This window comes from Ixodes scapularis, unplaced genomic scaffold (genome assembly GCF_016920785.2).
Source record: "Ixodes scapularis isolate PalLabHiFi unplaced genomic scaffold, ASM1692078v2 PGA_scaffold5__190_contigs__length_132052651, whole genome shotgun sequence".
Classification (NCBI taxonomy): domain Eukaryota; kingdom Metazoa; phylum Arthropoda; class Arachnida; order Ixodida; family Ixodidae; genus Ixodes; species Ixodes scapularis.
Genome location: NW_024609880.1, coordinates 131,340,542 through 131,364,085, shown reverse-complemented (window position 1 = coordinate 131,364,085; position 23,544 = coordinate 131,340,542). Strand labels below are relative to the sequence as shown.

Here is a 23,544-nt window from a genome sequence, read left to right as displayed (position 1 = left end):
GTTCTTACGCGTTCAACGAGTGCAGTGGAGTCAAAGGCGTCTCGCGTAAAGTTTACCCAGTAATCATTCGAATCGGAGCTCTGCATTCTGTAAAACCTGGCGCGCACTCGTTTCTTCGTCTCCCTCACTTTCTTGGCGGGTAAATATCTGGAATATGTCGATGCGAAAGAAATATTCGAAATATGTTCCATCGTCGTCCGATTACGTCTGCACGGAATTTTACGACAGGGACTGATTTAGAGAGGCGCGTAGATAGCTGTGGCTTTAGGAACCGTTTACAGCAAGACCGGAGTCTTAGCCTCTTGGGGACAGCGATGTACGCAGTGCCCAAGTTCGTCTGCTACTTTCGCGGGTGTTGTGTTTACATCGGAAAGACGCCGGGCTCTGATTGACTCTGATTGAAGGATAGAGGGTAGGCCTGGAGGCCGCTTGCTTTGAGGTCTACCCACTCTCCTTCAATCAGAGCCATTCGAGGCTCGGCCACTTTCTGACGTCACTCAACCCCCGCAAAAGAAGCAGACGAACTTGGGCTCCGCATAGCTCCAGGGTTAGATCCAAAACAACTCGTGACTTTTCAAACCGGCCATTTCTATCGGATCGAGAGAAGAAAAGAAAGAGGATGAGACATGGTCTCTCAGAGGTGATCTCATCCAGAGGTGTACGCGTTACTGGAATAAAGGGAACTAAATACCGTTTATTCACTCAAAATGTCACCAACGATGTTACTCGTTGGTTCATAATGAACGCGTCACATCGGAGTAAAGCGTTATTTTCTCTCTGTCGACATTAATGATCGCAGGCTCATTCGGGATAATTTAATTTGAGCGCATCTCTTTACCTAGTCTATCTAGTGTTTTCTCGTCCTGCAAATTATAGCCGTGAGTTCGGGCACTTGGGTTTTTCCCCTCCAGAAGTAACACCGTTACTCGGTACTTCATCGCAATGGAAGGGAAATGCGTCTCTAGTTCCTTCCCTTACAATCGGTCGCTACTTCGTTACTGAAAGGAGGCTCAAGAAACAGCGTCATTTCTAGCGCCTTAACGTACGAGTCTGATCGGTCGGCAACGCGTCGTTAACCGAGTCTCGTGGCTACGCAAAGTGCACCGCGACGAACCGGAAGTGGTTGGACGGACGGCTTTCCCCCCGCCGCTCTCGGCGGGACCCAGCGAACAAACGGCGCGCGACACGTATTCGAGGTATTCTCGGCCGCCGCCGTCGGCATCGCGGCCGCTCCGGTGGGCCGTCGAGTTGCGCGAGCGTTCGCGCGAGCCAAGCACCCTTCGAGGCGAGAGCAAACAGTCGTCGAGCGCTGTCTCGCCGCCTTCCGAGGGTTCGCTCAGCGCGCTGCCATTTTCGTCCGGGGCTGCGCCAAGCGAGTTCTGCCCACGCGCGGTCGCGTCAGAAATACCCGTTTGTCCGCGACGATCGGCCGTTGGTTGGCTCGGTTTCCTCACAGCGGCTCGGTTTATGTGCGTACGAAGCAGGGCGGGACGCTAGAGGGCTTTCGCGCGAGCCGGAATCGTCTTCACGACACTCGGGAACGACTTTCGGCGGCATTTCCGAAAGGAGGAGCGGTGCCCATCTGCAGTCGGCGCCCAAGCCCGGGCTCCAGTACCGTCCACCCCGAGTATACAACATCATTAAGAGAAACCTGTCATATACTCGCGCAACTTCCGGCTGCCATGAGAGGGGGAGAGAACTACTTCCGCTTCTCTTATGTGTCTTTGGGCGGGTGCGCGACGACTCTTGGTTCACTAGCGAGCACTAGGATGCACCGGTGTCGTGCTTTTGAGGGGCCGATGCGCACCGGCACGGATAAAATGCCACGAGAGAAGTTCTTTCGATTTTCTCGAGACGGAGGTACGCCACCGACGCGTGGATACCTCGATTTGCTGCCGCAGGCTGTGTTCGAAAATTGACTCGATACGACCGATCGTATACCTAGGCGTTTTAAAACTTACTCGCGATTACTCGATGACGTCAGAACTCGCGTTCCAGAAGCGGATTTTTTACTCCGGAGTAATTACTCGCGCTACCCTCCTCCATCGAGGGGTAAAGTCGGATCAAATCGAGTAAATGTGTCACGTGATCTGTTCGTCGTCTGCTTTCTGCGGCGACGGCCGTCAAAGCTCGCTTGCCCCGTTGGCTTTGGTGGCGGACGTTCGAAATGACAAAGAATGAGGAGCAGCCATTTATGTGTGGTTATTGCGATTTGCTGTTTCCAACGCAGGAATTGATTGCATCCCATTCAGACCGTGCACCTTCTCCGGGAAGGTACACCTGTTGGTATGATCAGAGTGCGAGCGGAAACAGGAGCTTCTCCGCATCCTCCTCCTTGGCGTCGGAAGGAATTCCGTGTTCCCACGTTCAAGACTGAAAATGTTCGAACGCTGTAGATGATGTGCAAGTAATTTGTTTCCCCCAGAGTGTGTGTAATGAGAGGATAATGCTCGTAAAGCAGTGAAGGCTTCGGAGATTTCATGTACATGACCCGTTAACATCCCCTACCCATTTCCCTTTCCAAGAAAACTGCCTATAGCGGTTTGGAAGTTTCCTTTGCGATTTCGTAATCATGTTCGAATCAAAGCGAACGTAGGTTACATATCACTGTTGAGAAAACCCGCTGCGCTGTACCGCTACACCGTGTGGAAGCAATTTCTGCAAAACGCAATGGGTGCAAATTACAATGCATGGAACGTATGCGGAGAGCAAATCGTCTGCTTCTTACGGTGACGTCAGAACGACGCCGAGCTCTGGTTGGCTGATTGAAAGAAACAAAAACAAATACTGGGTAGACCTCGAAGCATCTAGCATTGAGATTTACCTAGTATTTTTTTCAGTCGGCCAATCACAGCTCGGCGTTGTTCTGACGTCACCGTAAGTCCTGAGCAAGAAGCAGACGACTTGCTCCCCGGATTCGTTTAGGAAACCTTTTACAGCGATCGCGCTGATTAATAACGAGAAATTTATGATGACTACCTGAAAGGAATAAGTAGTTTTGATATTAATATACAGCCCAGAAGAAAGTTGAGCAAACGGAGCTGGCAGAGCCACCTCAGAAAACAACGCTTCGTCAGAGTGCTTTCTCCATGATCAAAAGGATCGTTTGCCATTTTCTGCCATCGCTGCTGCGTTTTCTTTCTGCCGTAGCCCAAGACGAAGCCAATCCGCGTAGTATCCAGGTGATTAACTCGGCCGTTCGAAAATCGAGTCGCAGATCGTGTCCTCGCGATGTCACGTGGTATTACCGGCTGACGTATAGAGACAGGTTGCTCGGGTAAGATTTGGAACAGCCGCAGATGGCGAAACCTGAGGAACGTTGCGGAGCCTCGACAGACGAGCTCAGGTTCCAACCGAAACATCGGGGCACTTCGAAATGCATGTCGGAGCTTTGGAAAAAGAAGTTTGAAAACCGAAGCAAGGAAGTGAAAGCGCGAGGACCTTGTGCATTGCAGAGACTCGAGTCGCGCTCGAGGAATCGTAATAAACTTTCGGAAGATCGTCTGCCAGAACCAAGACCCGGCACGGCGACCCTTCGGGGAACCTCGGCGCGGCAGTTGGCTGCCCATCGCCGATGCCTCGCCGTTTGCGTATAGTTGAAGGCGTTTAAGGACTCGTAGGTTTTAAATGGCTCGAATAGGTAATCTTCACGATGCGCCACCGATACCTTAGGCAGATTTGTCATTTCGTTGATTTGTCATTCTTCTCATCCAAGTGGATCAGAAAGGCATCCAACGTAAGTAAACTTTTTACGGTACCGCGGTTGGTCCTCGACGGGGAGACTTTTAAACGGCGTGCTACTCGCTGCGGGTCCACAAAAGACAGCGTACACAATGGCCAACCAGAAGCAACATATTCGCGCCGAAACTTGGGTCACGGTTGTTTTTGGCTATCATTGAATGCCCTTATTAAAAGAGATACTTTTACACGATGTCAAATGTACAGGATGTTTCTGTTTTTAGGCTTTTCAGACTTGTTTCTAAAAAGCCGCGAAAGCTACGCTCAAGCGGTTTGTGCAGGTCTGCTACACGGCCACGGGGGACAGAATATACGGGACGAATCCTCACCATAAGTCGGCGAATTGACTAAAAATAAACACATTGTTTTGTCAGCTGATTCGGGAACCACTAAATCTTGTAGAAAAACTTGCAGCACGCTGGAAGCACGGCTGAGTGCTGAAGTTATCAGGCGTGGAACAGGAGCAAGGCTACCCGCCCGGTTTTTCCGTTTCTTTATCATCCGTGTTTTCTCCCCACCAGCCTCGTGCCTGTTGCACGGCTGGGAACTTCATCGCAGCAGTGCGCTTCCCTCGCGTTCAAGGTCTTTCTGAAAATGACAGATTTTGCGGTTCTCGATGACACCCAGCGAGTTTCTAGTCGGAACGATATATGTATTTGCGCTTTAATTAAAAAGCTCATTAATACATTTTAGGTAACTATTCGACGTTTCGCGATGATTGCCCTCCTATAATATGCCCCCCCCCCCCCCCCCCCCCCTGGCCGTATAACTCTCCTGCACAAACCGCAGTAGTGCAGATTGTACGACATACCTGCAAAAGCATCGAAAACAAAATCAGAGCTGCATAATAATTAATAATTAACCGAACAATGAATCGGGTTGTGCCACAACAACACTGTTTTTACACTCGTTAGAGATGACTGTTTTCAAGATATTCTACTTTTCAAACGATATTTTATTATGTTTGCTTATGAAGTTGGCGATAACTTTCTGAGGCAACAGGGACAAAGTGACACCATTTCCCTTCTCTGAATTGGTCGAAAGAGTTTTATCAATTGAGATATTACGACCGTTTTGTAAAATCGCGAGTATTCCATTCAGATACCCGTTTTTTTACCGCGCGAGTCGCTGGAGACTGGCATTTTCGTGGCCCGCCCTGCAACCGACAGACATCGCCGCGGCAAAAGATTGCTTCATCGTGGCCCGCGAGCGCTGCCTGAGAGCGCACCTTTCAGAAGCAACTGCCTCTTGCATCAATGCATATGGACCGGATTCTTCCTTCCAGCGGCACGATCGGGGGACACAACTGCGTTAAATGAAACATTCGCGATTACTAAGTGCTTTTTAGGCATTGTGTCAGGTGCATTAGGAAACGAGAAATCAACCCTGCGAAACGCTCAGAAACTCGCGTTGTTTGAAGTATGAAGAAAGCATGTTACAGGCGATAGCTGTTCAAGGGACTCCAGCCGCGGCGAGCTTCATACTTCGTGACGTTGCAGCGACCGACGCGCCCCCCAATTTGTCGAGCGTACAAAAATAGAGAAGATTGTAGTTCAGAGAGTGGGAGGTCGGTTAGTCCAAAACCGACGTTTCATGTCACCGGGGTCGGTCTAACCAAAGTCAAATTCGCTGTAGGGAGGCTTAAGGCTGGTTCAGTCACTTGCAAGTTGCAACTGCTTACGACCGTGTGCCTTAAAACATCTCGAAACCTCTTACGACGAGAGAATACAGTGGCACCATTTATCGAGTGGCCGTGGAACGCTTGGCGTTCCACGGCCACCCGATTATTTCCAATTTTTTTACGCTCATCATTAAAAGACCCTCGTCAATCTTATAAACGACCATTTCTAAAAGATAGCATGCCAATTTGATCTCGCAAATGCCGTCAAAGCCTTCGCTCTGTGAAAGACAGTTCTTGGATCACCTCATAGATGTCGCCAGCGTGTTCTCTCGTCCTAAGAGATTTGAACTCGGTCGTAAGCAAACGCAAATGCGTTAACGGGCAGCAGTGGGAATTTCTGCCTCGAAATGAATTCGGATGTCTCCCCTGCATACAGGAGCAGTTTAGTCAGCGCAGTGCGACCACTTACCTGAGACCTTTACCGTGCATCACGCAGTAGAATGGCTGCATAAGGGCTCCAGTATAACGGCCGTCTTACGATCGTTTTATTAGAATTTTATACGAACGCACACGCACCCCAACATATCGAAGCCAGCCGAGATTTAAACTCCTGGTTCCTGAATAGATATGAGGCTGCACCGACGCATCCACAACATGTTAGAAATCTAACTTTCCGACGGTGTTATCGATATTTTTCTGGTAATAAAAAGCTACTGCGCCGCGTTAGTGTAGGCTACCGCCCGGGGCGGTAGCCTGCGGTGAGGATATGCTTAAACTTTCTAATGTTACTTTAAGTACCGCGGCGTTTATACAGAACGATTGCCATATTATACTCTGGGTAGCTAAATTTGCTAACCGTTACGCATGAAAGCACCTAATAGATCGCCAGCGCCAGTTGTCTACTAGGAAAATTGGAGCAGAGGTGCGCAGTATGACAGGAACGGTGGGACTCGCTCGAAGGTCGTTCTCTCGAAGCGTTTCGCAATGTACGCGGTGTTGGCCAACGGCCGGTGCCGTTGATTGCGTTCATTAGCGGCGGCAGGAGCGGCGCTGCGTTTCCCGGACGAGAAAAGCGCTGCCGCTGCTTGCTCCTCAGCGGCGCGCTGCCGACGAAACCGGGCGCCGCGCTTCCCGCTCTCCGGGCGTACACGCGAAGACCGCTTTCAAGGCTTGCGCAACACCGATCGTGGTTTCCTCCACCCAGTTCGATAACCGGGCTTCTGGAGACCGGTAACAACGCGAGATGACCTCGAAAACACGCGCCGCCCGTTCCTACCGACTTCCGCTATGTCTCGCGGCGCGATCAGAGAGCGCTGCGGCGAGCCGTCTTCCGGATGATTGGCAGGCGCCGTCGCCGAGGGGCCGTGGCGGAGGGGGCGACCATTTCGTAGTTGGGAGACGTACCGGACCCATGGGCCCTGGCCAATATACCACCGCTGGCCGAAAGAGACCAACCGAGAGCCAGCCGACTGCCTACTGAAAGACGCTTTGCGACTTATCGACAATTACACCGTTTCCGCGTATAATTCGTTCTTATATACAGGATCCCCTGCGGGTGCTTTGTGTCAAACGCTTATAGGTGATGGGGATCACTGTACTCAGTTTACCGGAAGTGAGCGGGTACGTCGACAAACGTCCGCTCGTGCCAAGCGTCACGGAAGACGGCCGTCTTGCTCGTGGCGTGAATTGTCCGAGGGTGATTTATTGTCAACATTTGAAGAACGCCAATGTTTGAGTTGTCCAAGTCGGTGAGACGGCACCGCCACCGGAGTCGAGTTTTGGTCTCCGTGAAAGTGACAGCGACGTCACAGTTCCGTCTTTCGATCTCACGGGGCTTGAACGCTTCCGTTTCGAGGAACGACTCGGGTGGTGCCAGCACCTGATATCGGTCCGCTGTCAGCCCCAGTACGCCGGGTCCAGTTAATCAATCAATCACTCACGCGGTATAAAGATGACACTCAACCCTTCGCCCCATCCTCCCCTCGACCGACCAGAGAGCGTGCCGTGGCAGCAAGAACCAGGTGGCCACGTCTATGTTGCTGGATGGACAGAACCGTGATTTGGAAAAGCTTGTGGAGGAAGTAAACAGTTTCGGCACTCTGATTGCACGGGGAAGCAGTAAGTTCTATTGATTCTTGTAGGTTTCGGACGGGTCTCGTCGGGCACAGACTCCGATTTCTGGCATGCGAACCGGTCTGACAACAAAAACACGCCAATGCTCTAAGCTAGAAAGGAAAAGTGTACTGCGATGGCCCGATTAGGCCACTGGGCAAAGGTTCTGACGTGGACACCCGATTAAACGCTCCCTCCATTCGCGTCTCCCGGTCAACGTTCCCAGCCTTCTCGCGGCCCCTAAGTAACCAAGGGCGTGCGGGCCAATCGCTTGGGCGTCCCATTAATTCCGGTCGGCTGGTGTAAGCGAAGGAGCGGAGGGCTTCCCTCCTCCAGCCCGCGGCTCCTGGCCATAACGATGCGAGTCAGCCCCCCCAAATAGCAGCAGCCAGCCGCGTACGAAGAAAACGCCGCCGGTTTCTCAACTCTTTCGCTCACATGAAATGAGAGGGAAGTGAAACGGGAGAGAGAGGAGCGATGCAGAGAAGCCGACGCTCGACGAGAGAAAGGGAGCCTTGTCAAAATACTCGACTCTGGAGGCGGAATCATCCTCCAGGAATGCGAGGCGTCGTCCCAGCTCAGGTTTCTGGGCGTGGAGCTTGTGGATGATTAAGCAGACTCGAGTACTTTTTCTTTCCTTTTGTCCGCCTGTCGCGATAGAGGAACGCAAGGACAAACGATATTGCGATAATTGCTACGTCGTCCCCTGTTCGCCATTCTGGCAGTGCTTCGGGACCAAATGTTAGTAGTTCAGCTCTCGGTATCTTGTCTCCGCTCACGACGTCGCAAAGATTGTTCGACGCGGTCGCTAATTGTTTTTGTCCGTCTCATCTTTCAAAAATCTCTGGAGGCCCACCTCGCTTCTCGCGTCTGTTATTCTCTGCTTTTTGTGAACAGTTTCCGAGCCAACGTGCGCGTACGGTCTCATCTCATCCGTAATCATTGGATGAAGGAAAGTGGCTACAGTGGTTGGAGTAGTGCCATGGTCTTGCCGATTGCCAGTCCGGCCACCCGTAGGAAAGGCGTGTCGTGTGGTCGGCGGCCATTGTGAGACCCGTTGGGCCGGCAGCAAACAACTGCTGAGGCGACGCTGGACGTGTGGATGTACAAGGACAGGATTGGCGGACCTTGGCGCCGCCTTTCCCCGATGACTCTGGGCTCCGTGTGCATCGGCGGCGGACGAAGCCGAGCGAGGACCAAGGGCGGTGTCCGCGCGGACGGCGCCGCCACGAGAACGCCGGCAGGCCTTGGCCCCCTTGGCCATTGTGTCCCCACGTCGGCGGCGCCAGTGCGTCCGCGGCGGCCGCCGCACCGTCCGCCGCGGTGCCAAGGCTGTCCCACTGCGGCTGGGCGCGGCCGCTGCCCAGAGGCCTTGGCACCGCTGGCAGGGAAGCGTCCTCCGGGAATAGCCTCGCTCGGACGCTTTCCGCCAGAGCCAAGGACGCCGCCGAGGGTCGCTATCATCACACGGGCGCCGGACTCCGACCGCTGGTGGCAGTTCTTCAGGCTGCAAGTTCATCTCCGAGGGTGGCCTGGAACACGTCTGCGACTGGTGTCTTACCGTGTCCAAGAAACCGGTCCCTCGATTTCTACCTGGTGACGTCATATAGAAGCGTTCTACTAGACGGAGACACCATCCAGAAACCGTCAGTTATTCCTGCCGCGTCTCTGACATCTGGAGGCCCCGGCCTAATATAAGAAACCCTAGACCGCACGATAGGCAACCAGCCCTGGAATTCACGGTGTACGGTAGCGCCGCCAACGGTGCCACAAGTTACTCGTGTACCAGGAGGACGAACCGAAAGTCTGCCGAAGTCTTCTCGCTAGTGAAGAAAGTGTTGCTAGTTTTCACCCACGACCACGAAGAGCGTGCACAGGCCAAGCACCAAAGACCATGAAGAGCGCCTCCCACATTTCCTGGCGAGCGAACCACCCAGGGGTTGAATCCTAAGTCGCACTGGTTCAATTGAAACCTGGGCTCGTGCACGGGGAGGGTTTCTACGTTAGTCGTGATAGGGTGACCACAACAACGAGCTTGCCAGGAATGGTAACGACTCTGGGAAGCAGGCCAAGTCTCAAGAAGCAGCGTATCGCTTCTAAGATAGTTCGAAGCGAATATGCGGGAGGTTTCAGCGAAGACTGCGTGAAGCTTGAGGGTCAACTCATCGGCCTCTCTTCAAGGCGCCATCGGCGGCCCTTGTAACACCTCGCGCTTGTGTCAGAGCACGGCGTCGTTTTGCCTTTTCTCGCTTCCTGACACTGGTGCATGTAGGCTTGTTTGTGCGGGTGGGGACCCGCGGTCAAGCCGCATTTTTGAAAGCTTTCTGCCTCTATCCCCGACATCTTTCGAAAATTGATGCGAAATAAAATTTGAATACGGGTAGCCTTCAACGTGCAACGATTGCGGAGGACGAACTACGATAAAATTCTGCAGCGGTCGTTTTAGTGCGTTTTGCTTATCTCCCTCTTCCGATGGACGGTCGCTGAGAAGGCGGCGCCCTTGAAACTCAGGCGGCCCACTGGCAACGACTGAGGCGTACCCAGGCGTCGAACATCCCGAGGCCCGCGTCTGCCCCAAGCCGGTCTCGGCGTCGCGGACGGCGTGTGAATGCGCCAAGTCGGTCAAGGGGTGCGCGGACCTCTCTGCCTCCGGAGCAGGGAGGGAATCGAGGCCGGCCGAAGGCGCGAGGTCCCGCCGAGAAGGAACCCTGAGCACGAGAACGGCCCAAGGAGACCTCGTGGAACGCTTCGACTACCAAATATAAAGGTCCCAATGTCGCCGTCATATCCGTTCTGTTCTCACGCGATATATCATTTTATCGCCCCTCACTCGGTTATTTTCTCCCGCCCCTCCTCCCGAAGCGCTGTTGTTATACTTCGCTTTAACCTTAGGCCGGGCGCATCCGACGCTATAGGTGTTCATGGGACCGACCAAACAGCGTCAAAGAGCACCAACGTGATGATTGCCATCTGTACGAGTTCTATCGTCGCTGAAGCAACCAGTGACTATTGACGCAGTTTGATTCATGCCATTAGCTCGTAGCGCCGGCTGCGTACGGAGTTCATGTGAAACAAAGTATAGTGGCCTTCTCTGTCTTTGGGCTCTGGAGTTATTCATTCATTCGTTTAAGTACCTCAAAGCACCCGAAGCCATTACACGAGGGGACAGTAAAGCAGAATATATACATTTTGAATAAATAACGTATATAAAATTCAAAATGGGATCATACAAAGTCCAATAAATGAAAATCATATAACAGCTACGCATCAGCATAGCACACATAGAACAAAATTAGTGAAATAATTCTTCACGAACAATCCCGAATAAAGAGCCAGTCAGAACTGCTCACCACACTTTCAGGTAGGTTATTATCCTCGTTAGTCGTGAGATTTAAGAGAGACTCAAAATACGTAACGGAGATATATTAAAAAAAAATCGAGGAGAAGATAGTAGCGCGCGGGACAGGGCGTAAGTATGGATCAAATGTTGTGGGGAGCTTCAAAACAAAACTAAAGCGCGAAATAGACGAAGCCTTCACGATAAAACCACATGGGCCGACTGTCCGTGTCAGCGCTCCTTCTTTAGCCCCTTCCGACAAGGAACATTCCCTTTTTCAGGCAAGCCTCTGTCATTCCTCCGTGTCGTCCCGTTTCTTCGGGTTTTTAATATAAGGATATCCTCTTTGCGCATGTGCAGTTTTGCTATTTTTGTGTCGATTCTAATAAATTTCGGTTGCTCTAGAGTAAACTCGTTTCTTCGTATTAAAATGTTTTTTTCGCTGCTTAGTAAACCGAGGTGTTTGAGAGTTAGTTATTATTTTCATTCTAGGCACCGATAGATCCGTAGTCTGCAAAAGCTTCGTTTTTTGATCGGACTCCAAATTTCTTCCGGTGATCTCAGGCCAAAAAGAATCCCGAAAATCGAACAAAAAATGTTAAAACGTCTCAATGGTTGAGGCGATCTCCAAAGAGTTTGCTTTGACATAATTAAAAAAAAACTTGATTTCGGAAGATGTTTCGTGTATTCTAGCGCCGCGACAGTCAAGGCTGAACCGCAGGTAAGCGATTTAGCGAGCGACGAAACGAGCGACGGCGCAAGCGACGAGAGTGAGCGACGGAGAGTTGCCACTGTCGCCCGTCGCGTCACTCCCTTATTGGATTTCTAGAAAACTTAGCGCTCATCGCCTTGGTCACTTGCTCCCGTCGCTTTCATGCGGTTTGCCTCGTCGCGCGACTGACCGAGCGACAGCGAAGCGGGTCGCCGTTGCTTGTCTCGTCGCTCGCCAAATCGCTTACATGCGGTTTATACTTCATAGGCCGAGGTACACGATAGAAAATAATAATTGGGGTTGTGCGGATATTCATACAGCTTGTAGTTGGTTAGCCATTTCGAAGTTGCGACGACTCACTCGCTGTAGACGAGCGATTTAGCCGGTGCAGTACAACCGCTAGCCTGGGGTCTTTAACGTGCACCACGCAGTAGTGATACACGACAGCACGTCCGTACGATGCTCACGATACCTAAATAGCGATGCTTAAATCTCGATTTCGAGACAAAAAAGAAAAAGAAGACGGGACGAATGACGCCAGCAACTCGGCTTATATCTATTTGCATGCTAGTCGAGTTTTTAGGGCGTTGGAAATTAAAATCGTCACGTAAACATTGATCAAACTCCATAACTTAAGCCCATGAATGTACACGGACTATTCGCTCTGAACGAGTGGTTTTTGCCGACGTGCATGGCTGCGGCCAAGCCAGGAGATGCGGCATCGCCACGTCCACTACTCGGCGGGAGTGACTTCTCCGCGGCGCACCAGTGCGCTGCAGAAAGCGCACTCAACGGAGCTAATTAACCGGTCCGACATAACAAATAATAACAAATATCGCGGACAAGTATTATCGGTGCACGATACAAAGATTAAGTCAATATAGTACGTAAGGGGAGGAAAAATATATCTCGTCTACCGTAAAAAAGTATGAACTTTTCACGGAATGTTGGCGCGAAGTCCTCGCATTTGGGTGAAATGCAACACGATGCAGCGGGTTCTTCGGCGCAGTTGGACGCAACTGGCGTCGCGATCGTATCACCGCGTCCTGCGTAGTAAAATGAATGGCTTTTTTTAGAGTGAGTCGTACGCAAACGGGGGAGCTACGCGATAGCCAGAAAAATCAGCCGCTGACTCGGTCATTGTGCGTACGCCAAGACACTAGGTTCGAGGCCGACTGCTGATTAGTACAACCGAAACGAGCTTCTATTTTATTGCCGGCTTTAGTGGTCAATGGTCTTCGGACGGATTCAATGTTGGCAACATCAGAGCGACGCAGGTGCGAGATCACTTTAGCAAGTAGCTCAAACACGCTTCCGAAAGCGCTTCCGTTGACGACAGCCGAGGGACGTAAGGTTTGCGATCGTTGTCTGCCTAAGAAGAAAACGAAGGCGGAACACGGCGATATCGGAATATCTGCCCTCGTCCCGTGGGCCCTGCTCGATCTTTTGGGCTGAAACGTGTTTCGAATGACCGGCGGAGTGCGTCCTTCGCGAGGGCCGTCGGGCACCGAACACTCGGACGGGAAGCGATCAAGGTTCCTCTTGCCGCAAGGTCGAGCGTGAGGCCCACAGGTCCGGGTGTGGCTTCCGCTCCCGAGTAGCGCGGGGGCAGCCGGAAGGTCGAAGGCGGCTCGACCGGCGGGGGAGGCCGCTCCGGGGACGGGCCCCACCGGGACCGCCGAGAAGGCCTTTCCCTCCACAAGCGTCATCAGTCCACGCAGCGATGGCTCGCTCGCGCCGACGCCAGAGCACCTCGCAGCCTCTCACAAGTCGAGCGCGAAGCTAGCACGCGTCGAGGCCAAGGCGGACGAGTCTACTCTCGTTCAACTTGAGCGTGTTGGCAGCTTGGGGCTGGGGGTCCACTAACAGTGACGTAACGGCCTTGTCTTCTAGGCACGTGCGCGACCACGCCGGACGCCGCGGGCTCGCCTTGGTGCCCGAGGGATCTTCTCCCAATCGGCACTGCAAATTTAGTCGAGCGCGTCAAGGTGGAACGAAATTGCTACCCAATTTTCTGTTCGAGAGAACCGGGCTGGCGAAGACAAGTTCGAGATACGTATCTACCGAGGACCTACCAAGGAGAGCCGTCATCGCTAATACGAGGTACACAAGAAACCCTCACTACGCACCAATGAGCGACGAAATAAAAAATGAAACCTAACAAAATGGCGTTTTTTTTTCTTCTTTTAGTTGTTGGAAAGTAAGTTACATTTAAGAACCCTCGAAGCTTCGGAGCACCATTATCTGTTTTCTTCTGCCCCAAAGCTCGTAATTTTTTTTTTACCAGTTGTATACACCAGGAGAAAGGTGAAAAAAAGTTGCACCCTTGCTGAAAAAACAAACAAAAAAACTTGTCGGTCGGTCATTGATGATCCATCCATGACCGATCGGCAACTTTTTCTTCGGCAAGGGTGAAACCTGCAGTCAGGGCGTGTGTTTGATTTCTTTCATATCGCCAATCGGGCTGGCAGCACATAGTTGGGATGTAGGCCTTAGCGGAGCTTCGAGACGAATTCCCTTTGTCGCTTTGGCCAGGAGTGGGCACAGAGCTTGAGACGAGAGTAAGCGGACATAAAATGTTTGACAGGTACAGCTGGAGATGGCACGTATCGTGAATCCCGCAGACGGCCGAATCGGTAAGCAATCTTGAGGACTGCATCCACCTGGCCGAAACACGTATTCACCGAAGGCAAGGCAAGCGTGCTCCTGCAATAGTAGGTTTGAAACTGCTTTTAATCCCACTTCCAACCATTTCTCTCCACAAACTCACAGAGAAACCGCTAAGCTCGGGTTCTCGCATCCCTTTACAACATTTAACACCGAGCAAAACACGAAACACGAAAAACTCGTTTCCAAGTCGATACGCTGCGTTTCATTTATAGCGGGCTGCCCCGAGTTTCACGGAGGGGTCGTAAGGGTTTCGAACACGGGCTCTGGCTTGGCTGCGGCACGTGCGCTCGAGTCCGCGATGGTCCCCACAGGATTCTCGCCTCGTGGAACCCAGAAACTGATTGACGGCGACGTGTGAGAATCCGGCATGTGCTCGGCGGGGGAAACGGGGCAAGGCGCCAATGAAACGGGGCGCGTTGTTTACGCGTCCGGCGGCGTGCGTTTGCATCAGAGCAAAGCCCAAAAGGAACGCCGAAGGTGTTCTCCGAGCCGCTGAATGGAGGCCAAGAGGTTTGCCTTGGCTCCCTCCGTGCGCTTATGAGGCGGAACGGCGGCACCCCGCCTAATCTCGCCATCGGCGCCGCGCTCGAATAAAGCTTCGACCACGGGCAAGAAAGAGATTGCCCGCATCGCATATGCATCGGGGTTGCTCCTCCGCGGACTCGGCGACGCGCGCCCATGACTCCGTCGTCCTCTCCCCGAGACGACGTCTCTCCGAGCCAGTGAGCCCGCGGCTTAGAGTAATCGCTCCGAAGGGAGTTCGCCATCCAAGCTTCTTTAATTGCTGCGCATCTGTAGCGCCGTGCCGTTGTAGCTCCGCTATATCCTTATCGTGGACATCGACGTTCGTGTGTAGCGCACGCATTGCGTGCTCACTGAAACGCCATCACTGCCCGATATTCAAAACTGTTTTCTCCATTGGCGCCATGCTTGTCGACGGTATATATCGTAAACGTGGTTTAGGCCACGCAGCTGCTTCTCCCCTGGATTTGCCTGCTATTTTGAACACTTCCACAAGATTAAGAAGGACAAAAAATATAAAAAGACGTTGGGTGGCTGAGTGCGTTGTCGAACCAAAGCTTGGAGCTCGTATGACAAACAAAAAAAGAAAAAAAGGAAAGGAACAACATAAATAATAACCTGCAGGATACGCGTGGAGCGCAAGCCTCGCTGCAGAACCATAAGGTCCTGGGTTCGACTCCCTCCCCTGCCCGTTTTGATTTTGGCGAGCATCGTACCGGGCGTAAGATCGTGAACTGCGCCGAATAATTGTATCACCTAGAGCCGAGACATCAGACGGCCCCATAGGGTCCGCAGTCTCAACTGTAGCGTGCAACACAAATTGCGTCTCTCCAATGATCGATTCTGGAATGCGCTCGGCAAGCGTGGCGGGGCCACGGGAGATCTGCGGCGGCAACAACAAGAGCGCGGCCGCCGCGTTCGACGGGCTTCGGCAGCGCGCGGAGGTTGAACTGGGGCGAGGCCACACTTTTCTCCCCTGTCGGCTCTTTGTCGGCGACGGCGCGGAACGGACAGACGCGGCTCCGTTTCTGACGCCGGTTTCCGACGAGCACCGGAGTGCGCCACCGGACAATCGCCACCCGCCCGAAAGCGACATGCTCCCGCGTCGCGTCCACATGCCAAAACTGCACCATCGTTTTTTTTTTTTTTTTTGGTCGTGCACGTCTTTTTAAGGAGGAAGAGGCGTTTTGAAAGCCGGCTGTTCTAGAACGGTTAGAAAGGGACGATCGTGCGACTAAAATTCGGCCTTCGTTACAAGCTGATCCCAGCGGCAACCACGAATTCTCAAAGACATTGGGACGCCAAGAAAGAAATCGTTTCGAAGTTGCCGGAAGTGGCTGAAAGACGCCACTCCCTTTCAGCCAAAATGGTGTGCACGACAAAAAGCGGAGGATAGGTCTTCGGGAACGCGCGGGGGCTGGTCTCCCTTTCCAAGACCCGAGTCCGACAACATTGGCGGTGTTTTCGTCGTCGCTGGCCGGTTGAACCCGTGCCGGAAACCACGGGCGCGCCGGCGCCGTAACGGGAGGGAAATGAACGGCCAACGATGACGTCCGATAGCACGGACAGTTGAGAGCATTCGACTGAAGTATGGCGGTCTAGGGTAATAGGCCTCGTTTAGAGAAACTCTACAGGCTCCGCTTGAAAGAGCCAGAGGATCGAGTTCCTCTCGCCGCCAACTCCGTACTGGCGGAGAAGCGGTCACGTGCGCAGAGCTGGATCCAACTTTTGTGCGGGAAAGTAACCTTAGAGGCGCCGAATTCCGGCGGAGCACTTCACTCGCTTTGCGTTTGCGAACTACACTCAAATCGAAAGAACTGAAAGGTTCTTTGACCATTGAACATTATGCGTAACCACTGGGTACAGTATAATCGCGTTGTTTTATAACGAGATGAGGGATGTTTTCAAACGTGTTTCCTTAGTCTGGGGAAGCAGACGACACGGAGGACGATCCCGTTGCTCGCTTCTGCTGCGCTCGCGGAGTGATACGTGACCGGCACATCTTCTCGGATTACACAACAGGTCGCAGCTATGCGGCGTGTGAAGGGACGACGTTTTCGTCGGCCACTGAGTTCTACCGAGGGCGTGGCAAGATACAGGAGACAAAGGACGGGACAAAGGCGCACGCCGCCTCACAGCCGCGCCATCCGCGCCTTCGGGTCTCCTGCAGAAAGTACAGTCGCTTCCCGCAATGCAGCTTGGATCCAGTATGGCAGCCCTGGGAGCACCATTGCGATACTCTGCTCCGCAAGCGAAGCATATACAGTTACTATAACCGATGATGATGAGGAGGATGGTATGCGCGCCCCCTTTCGGAGGTTGCGCCAGCCTTCTTCCGTATACCTCAAACATGGCGACCTCGCCATGCTACTAGATAACACACAATTATGTAAAGAGTAAATTAAGTTGGATGACGGTTTTCTTTCACATGTTGTGCACATGCAGTTCAAGTCGCCAAAGAAAACAAATTACTTTTGTGGCAATTTTAACGTGAAATGTTCTTTGGATAGCTGCTCCGGATTTCGTGAAATCGTTACCTGTGACGTCATATGCCTCCAGTGTCCCCGCTAGATTTAGCGGAAAAATTGACGTCACGTCACTTCAACACCAATTCAGTTTCCCCGCTAAATTTAGCGGAAAAAATGACGTCCCATGACTTCGTGTCACGTGAACTATACAACACACGTTCAGTTTCTCCTCTAGATTTACCGGCTAAAGTGACGTCACCTGACCTCAACGCCAACTGGAAAATGATGTCGCATGATTTCATGTCCCGTGACCTAAACACAAATTCCCTTTCTCCGCTAAATTTAGCGGCGAAACGGACGGGGAAAGTCAGTGGGGTGGAGAAGCGTGCAGACACCTGGAGGCTCAGCTCGAGAAGAAATGCCCGGATGGTACTGGCGCTAAACCAAGAATCTTTCACGTAGCAACAGAATTGCGGGGCAACGTTTTGGCTACGTCAAGGAGGCTGACGACAATGGGATCCCCAAGGCAATCTGTGGGACGTTAAATATGGTAAAAGGGGGGTAGTGACCCTATTAAAAAGCACTTAGAAACAACACTTGGTACTTATAACACGGGAAGAGAGTAGAACAGAGCCTAATGAAGTAAATCGAGGTTTTAAACAGAACACCCTTTGTCCGTCGCCTTTACTCTCGACGCTGTACTCACGAGAATTAGAGGGGGGCCGAGAAAATCTGGCTGTATTGAGCAGTATTTACCGGGACTAATGCGTGCAGAGTGCATAATGCTAATGACTGGCAACATAGTACAGTTGTTTTTTTTCATTGTAGGCTTTACAGATTGTTCTAAGAAAAAGTCGTGAAAGCTACACCACTGCGTCCTGTGCAGGTGCGCTATACGGACAAGGGGACATAGATTAATAGAGGGGGCTAAGCGTCACGATAAGTCGAATAATTAACTACAATTTGTTCATTAACTTTTTTATGTAATGAAAATAAACATGTGGTTTCAAATAGACATTTTCTGGGCGTCATCGAGGACAACTCAATCACTAAATTTTAGAACGACAGGGAGCGCGTTGGAAGCGCGGTGGTGCCCTAAGACTACAACTCGAGCTACAAGCGCAAGGCTGACGGTGCAGAAAATAAGTTTCCAAGTGGAACAATAGGTTTATTTTTAATAATAAAAAGTTAATTAACGAATGGTAGCTAGTTGTCCCACTTATCGTGACGATTAACTCATTGTATTATCTCCCCCTGGCAGTTTAACTCGCCTGCACAAAACGCAGTAGACAAACTTTTACGGTTTTTGTTTTTTAGGACGATCTCTAAAGATTAGAAGAAACACCTTGTATATTTCGAGAGGTTAATGAACATCGGCGCTATAGCAAATGCTCAGGTCCGGAACTCAGTGGGGAGATATTGACGATAAGAATGTTTAACGGTGACGAGGATAAAGAGCTAAGGCTACGAGAACTTACGGTTCGAAGTGTACACTTGGTTCAGTTGTACGAATCTTTGTATCACGCTCCCTTTATGTAAACCCCCAAAAGGCCTTTAGGGTTAAAGTAAATAAATAAATATGAGTAAAAAAAGACCAAAAATAGCTCGCTGAGCACTAAACATATACAACTAATGAAAGCCACAGGAATGCAGCTGCATTGAAGGATAGAGCGCCGTGGAAATACAGTGTAGCTATACACTGGTAAGATCTATTGAAAGGGGTCGTGGTGCAATCTGACTTTTGGGAATGCAGTCGGGATGCGTAAAACTCGAAGCCCAGACAAGGCTCCAAATTAAGCATCGCGGGGTCTGGCACTGTAGGCTCGGCGCACACGGGAAACCTCCCAGTCGGACTGAACAGGAGATGGACATCATTGGACTGTCGGCACAAAACGGAGGAAAAGAAGATAGCCAAAAGTTTGTGGGCAATATTAAAGGGATACTACAACGACACTTTGGCACTTATTTCCTCGGTCTTTGGTGTTCAAATAAGCGGTATGACATGGGACACCCAATCTCTCGTTGAAAAGAAAAAAAACACGAAATGGAATTTTAAAACGAATTGAACGATTAGCAAATGGCGCCTGGTGGATGTCGCTAGAGCCTCGGCTGTAATGTCAGTCTAGGAACATTGGTAGGTAGTGACGATGCCTGTATCGCCATAGCCTCACTGATTTTCCATGCGTGCATGCATGTGCAGCGTGCGCGTGAACGTAGCTTTCTCAAGCTTGTAATTGCACGCACTTGCCCGCACGAGCATGGCGGCGGCCAGATGTCCTGCTGGCAATCATCTTGTCGACGTTAGCCACGCCGCAGCTTTGCTCGTCCCGAGACAAACTACGTCACGATTGCAACGGATGTGTCGTGCCCTCCGCTGACTGCTCTCCGGGCGTTTGCCAGAGTGGACCGTCTAGAATGAAAAATACAGCCACCAGGCTCAAAATACAAACGTGCGATTGTCATTTACGGATACTGTCGATCATATTCAGCCTATTTCTGAACACGACGGGTATATTTCAAATTTCGTTGAAGTGTCCCTTTAAACAGATCAGAAAATGTCAGTTACGCGAGGTAAGGCAACAGAGAGGGGTATGCGGGAGAAAGGAATGCAGGCTTAACCCGCCTTGAAGACTCGCAAATTGTTCAAGACGCGCCAGAGAAGCGATACGACGGGTCCATATCCCACGAGCGAATGACGTTTTAGCGAAGAGCGCCATTTGATGGAATCGACGTTTTAGCGAAAGAGGGGGGCGCGTGTGAACCCCCCCCCCCCCCCCGTCCCTTTCATTACAAAGATTTTTACCCACTTGGCCCACCCGTAAACGCCGCTTCGCGGCGGCCGGCCATTCGCTAAGGTATCTTTCGATCAAAGTCGGCGTTCGCAAGGCAAAGCCACAATTTGGTATCTTTGCGATGTTATCGGACAGATATCGGTCTTCTGAACGCAAACTACACGTAACACTGAGTCCGTGCAAGGTCGCACACAGTATCCGGGCGGAGACAGCAGCTTTTCAACCAAACGCTGCATTTTCCTTCGTGCTTCTTTTACCGCGGCGTTCCCTCCGCTCGCTGCAGGAAAGCAAACGCACGACGTTCACTTCCCAAAAGCGCTTTCACTTTCGGCTCGGCAGTGAAGTGCGTGTTGTAAAAAGAACCTCGTTTACAATGTCTCGTTGATTCAATGATATGTTATCGCGGACACGATGAGATGTTCCGTGTGTGGGCGCAGCAAACACGGTACCGTAGCATAGCGTAATATTTCGGCACAATTCCCGAGTGCTTATGGTGGGAGGACGGCTCCCTATATCGGGTGGCAGCGGTCAGTTTTCCGGCTTCACACATTGAACGTACTTCGAAACTTGGAAGCTCGTGAGAAGGAAAGTGTCCCCCGCCTAAGTGAGAGACGTATCTTTGTCAGGGACTGAAGTTTCTCGAACTTCGCGCAAATCAAAATAGAATCCCCAAAGATGCCGCCGATGCAAGGGGAATAATGATCAGCTTATTTCCGATCGTGAAATAGGCCCCAACACCGGAACGAGCTAACATTATTAGGCCGATGAGATCGGCAATCTCGATTGTGTGTAATGAAGGTTGCAAAAGAACTGCGAAAGCTCAACATCAGTATGCGCTCAGCATTCGCGCGTACATCTATGACTGCCAGTGAATATACTGCCTTCAGCGTCAGTATCACCCTACTCTTAGCGATGGCATACTTATCTCATATTCTCGAGCTCCTAGTTTTGTGCACTGGGTGCATCTAATTTTCGGGCAGCTTTGGTCGAGTCGGGCGCTGTCCCCGAAGAAGGCCGGAGGCGACTCACCTCTTTGCGTATTCCGGGGAAGACGATGAGGAAGGCGAGGAAAAGCGTGGAGAAGCTGACGTAGATGATGATATTCCGTATGTCCTCAGTGACGGCGGTGCGGTTGGACGCGGCGTACAGGGTGGGACCGCCTTCGGTCCTGAAGGCGTCGAACCATCCTTTGAGCATGGTGCACAGCGGATCACTGGGGGGGGCGCGGAGCACACACGGGGGGGCCTGCCGGAGCGCGGGGCGGCAGGCCGGAGGCGCGGGAGCGTGTCGCTGGCTGGCCGCCTGGGAGCTCACTGGCGACGCGGGGCTGGCGCCAAGGTCGCCGCGGGCATCCCGAAGGCGGCAATCGGCGCCGGCGATCAGCGGCCGCTGCACTGCTCCGGTGGGGGTGTCGAGCCCCCCTCGCCGGATCGGTGTCAAGGGCCTTTGTTTTGCGCCTGTCCTTGGGGCGACCAATGGAGAGCCGCTGCTGTTCCGGGCGTCCCTGCGCGCCCGAACCGGAGAGCCTTCGCTCAGTCGGCGCCCAGCGGCCGCCTCGCGGGCCCGGCACCGGGGGCCGCCATGGACGAAAGCGAAAGCGACTCGTGCGGCGCCGCTCGCCACGGGGGCGAAACTGAGAGGCCCGTCCGGCGACCCCTCCCGGGAGCGGCGGCGGCGGCGCTTGCCGCGCTTGGCCTACTCCCGCCGACCGACGCACCTCTGACCCCCCGGGGACACGCGGGGCGCCCTGGCAGAGCCTCGCTCCAACCCCCCAGCAATGGACCTCCCCAGGGGGGACGAGGGAAGAGTGTTCCCCAATACGCCCGCCGAATAAAGCCCCCGCTGCTCATCTCTCTCTTCTCGACATTTCAGACTTTTGTCGATGAAGCATAGACAGAAAAAGAGTCGCCTCCCAACACGACAGCCCGTGTTTTGCACTTCGGCCAAACACAGGTCACAGCCTCACTTGTTGTAACGCGTGCCTCCTTTCTTCGTATGGGCCTCGAGCGCCAAGTTGCGTGAGACGGGTGGCGCCGGTTACGGCGACCTTTGTGTCAACTGCTGCGGAATCTGTCCTTGGCACCACCGTTGTGATCAAGCGCAACCTGTGGAGCTGCTATCGGCTTGCTGTTACGTGGTAACTCTCGGAAGCGGCCATGGTACCCGGGCTACCTTTCGCCGCAGCTCTCGCCTGCATGCGCTTCCGGAGGTCTACGGGACACTCTGGCTCAGCTCCGGCAGCGAGACGTCGCAAGGCAGGCCCCAGGATTCCGCGGAATGGTGGCAGACAAGGCAGTGCAAGGGCATCTTGGGTGGTCATCCTTGGAGGCCAGGTAAGCGACAAGCGAGATCGAAAACGACGGCTGACTGCGATTCACGGATCGAAGTCGGTGAACAAAGCGACTGTTTGGTAGGCATCCACCTGTCAGGTGGAAGTGTACCAAAGCGTAATAGCAAAACAACTTTACAAACTGAAAAAAAAGTGGCTTATTTTGCAGTGCTTGTGGTTACCGATCAAGTCAGAAAATGAGAAAATGAAGATGGGAAAAAGAGTACGCGAGGAAGATGCTCTACAGTGGGCAGAGGGGGTTTTCGCTCAGTCAACCCTGCGTGTGACCAACCTCCGTGAAAATTCGATATCAGAAGATGGCGCTTTGTCTGAAAACAGCCTGTGTAGCTGCCTCCTTTTTGAAGCACAGGGCCGCAAGAGGATAAAGACCCCACACTGACAAGGATTTGAACCGATGGTGGAGTCGACGACATACCACTCTTGCGGGGAAACAGGTGAAAACATAGAGCACATTGTACTCTCATGCCCAAGTCTACATACAGGACATCCGGCGAAGTGCTGGAAAGCGCCAGACAACGAACTGAAAGCTGGCCAGGCCCTACCACACGACCGACTGCTGGCTGAAGCACTCGGCTTCCAAAAGCCTGACGGGGTCAGTGCTGAACGCAAGCATATACAGGGATGCAGCGGGTAGCCCTCGAACCTCTTTTTCCTTTATTTGTTTGCGGATTTTTTCCGCGTAGCGGGGGGGGGGCAGAGATAAAGGCATGGTGCCTGACGGAGCTTCTGCCCCCCCCCCCCCCCCCCCCTTTATATCTCAGCAACACGATATATACAGTTCACAAAATCACAAAATAAGAAACAACTTCGAGTGCAGAACGCTCTGTAGTGAAGGCCAGTGGCCAGAGGAGAGAGGTAGCCAATGGAATGAAGTGGAGGCTGAAGAATTGGTGTCGAACAACGAAAACAAAAGTTTGTTAATATGTTTTTATTTTCTGCTTAGGCATGAACTCGCTTCGGAACGGCCCTATTCAAAGGGAACAGCGACAGTATTATCATCATCATTCTCAACCGAAGCTCGGTAACCTATAATGTAACTTCTATACCGGAGAAACCTATAAAATCAAAGTTACAACGGCAGTCCTTTTCGTGATTAAATTAGTTTTGTAAAGGCTCTAAAAACAAGGGCTTCTGGAGAACCTGAAGGTATAGGCTACCTCGGGATAACTGCTTCGCTGGTAACTTGTTTCCCGGTGCTGAAATGTGGTCGTAGTCGACAAGA

The 23,544-nt window shown here is 52.2% G+C and overlaps 1 protein-coding gene across 3 annotated transcripts in view; it reads right to left on the bottom strand.

Moving 5' to 3' along the window:
- LOC8023813 (dual oxidase maturation factor 2) overlaps window positions 1–21,601 on the bottom strand; it is a 170,600-nt gene extending 148,999 nt beyond the window's left edge. For 2 of the 3 annotated variants that reach the window (XM_029978254.4, XM_029978255.4), the window contains exon 1: window positions 21,002–21,601. In XM_029978254.4, coding sequence (XP_029834114.1) covers window positions 21,002–21,169 — 168 coding nt within the window. In that variant the 5' untranslated portion in view covers window positions 21,170–21,601. The remainder of the gene's footprint in view (window positions 1–21,001) is intronic. The other variant, XM_029978253.4, reaches the window with a different exon arrangement.
- Window positions 21,602–23,544: the final 1,943 nt, after the last annotated feature.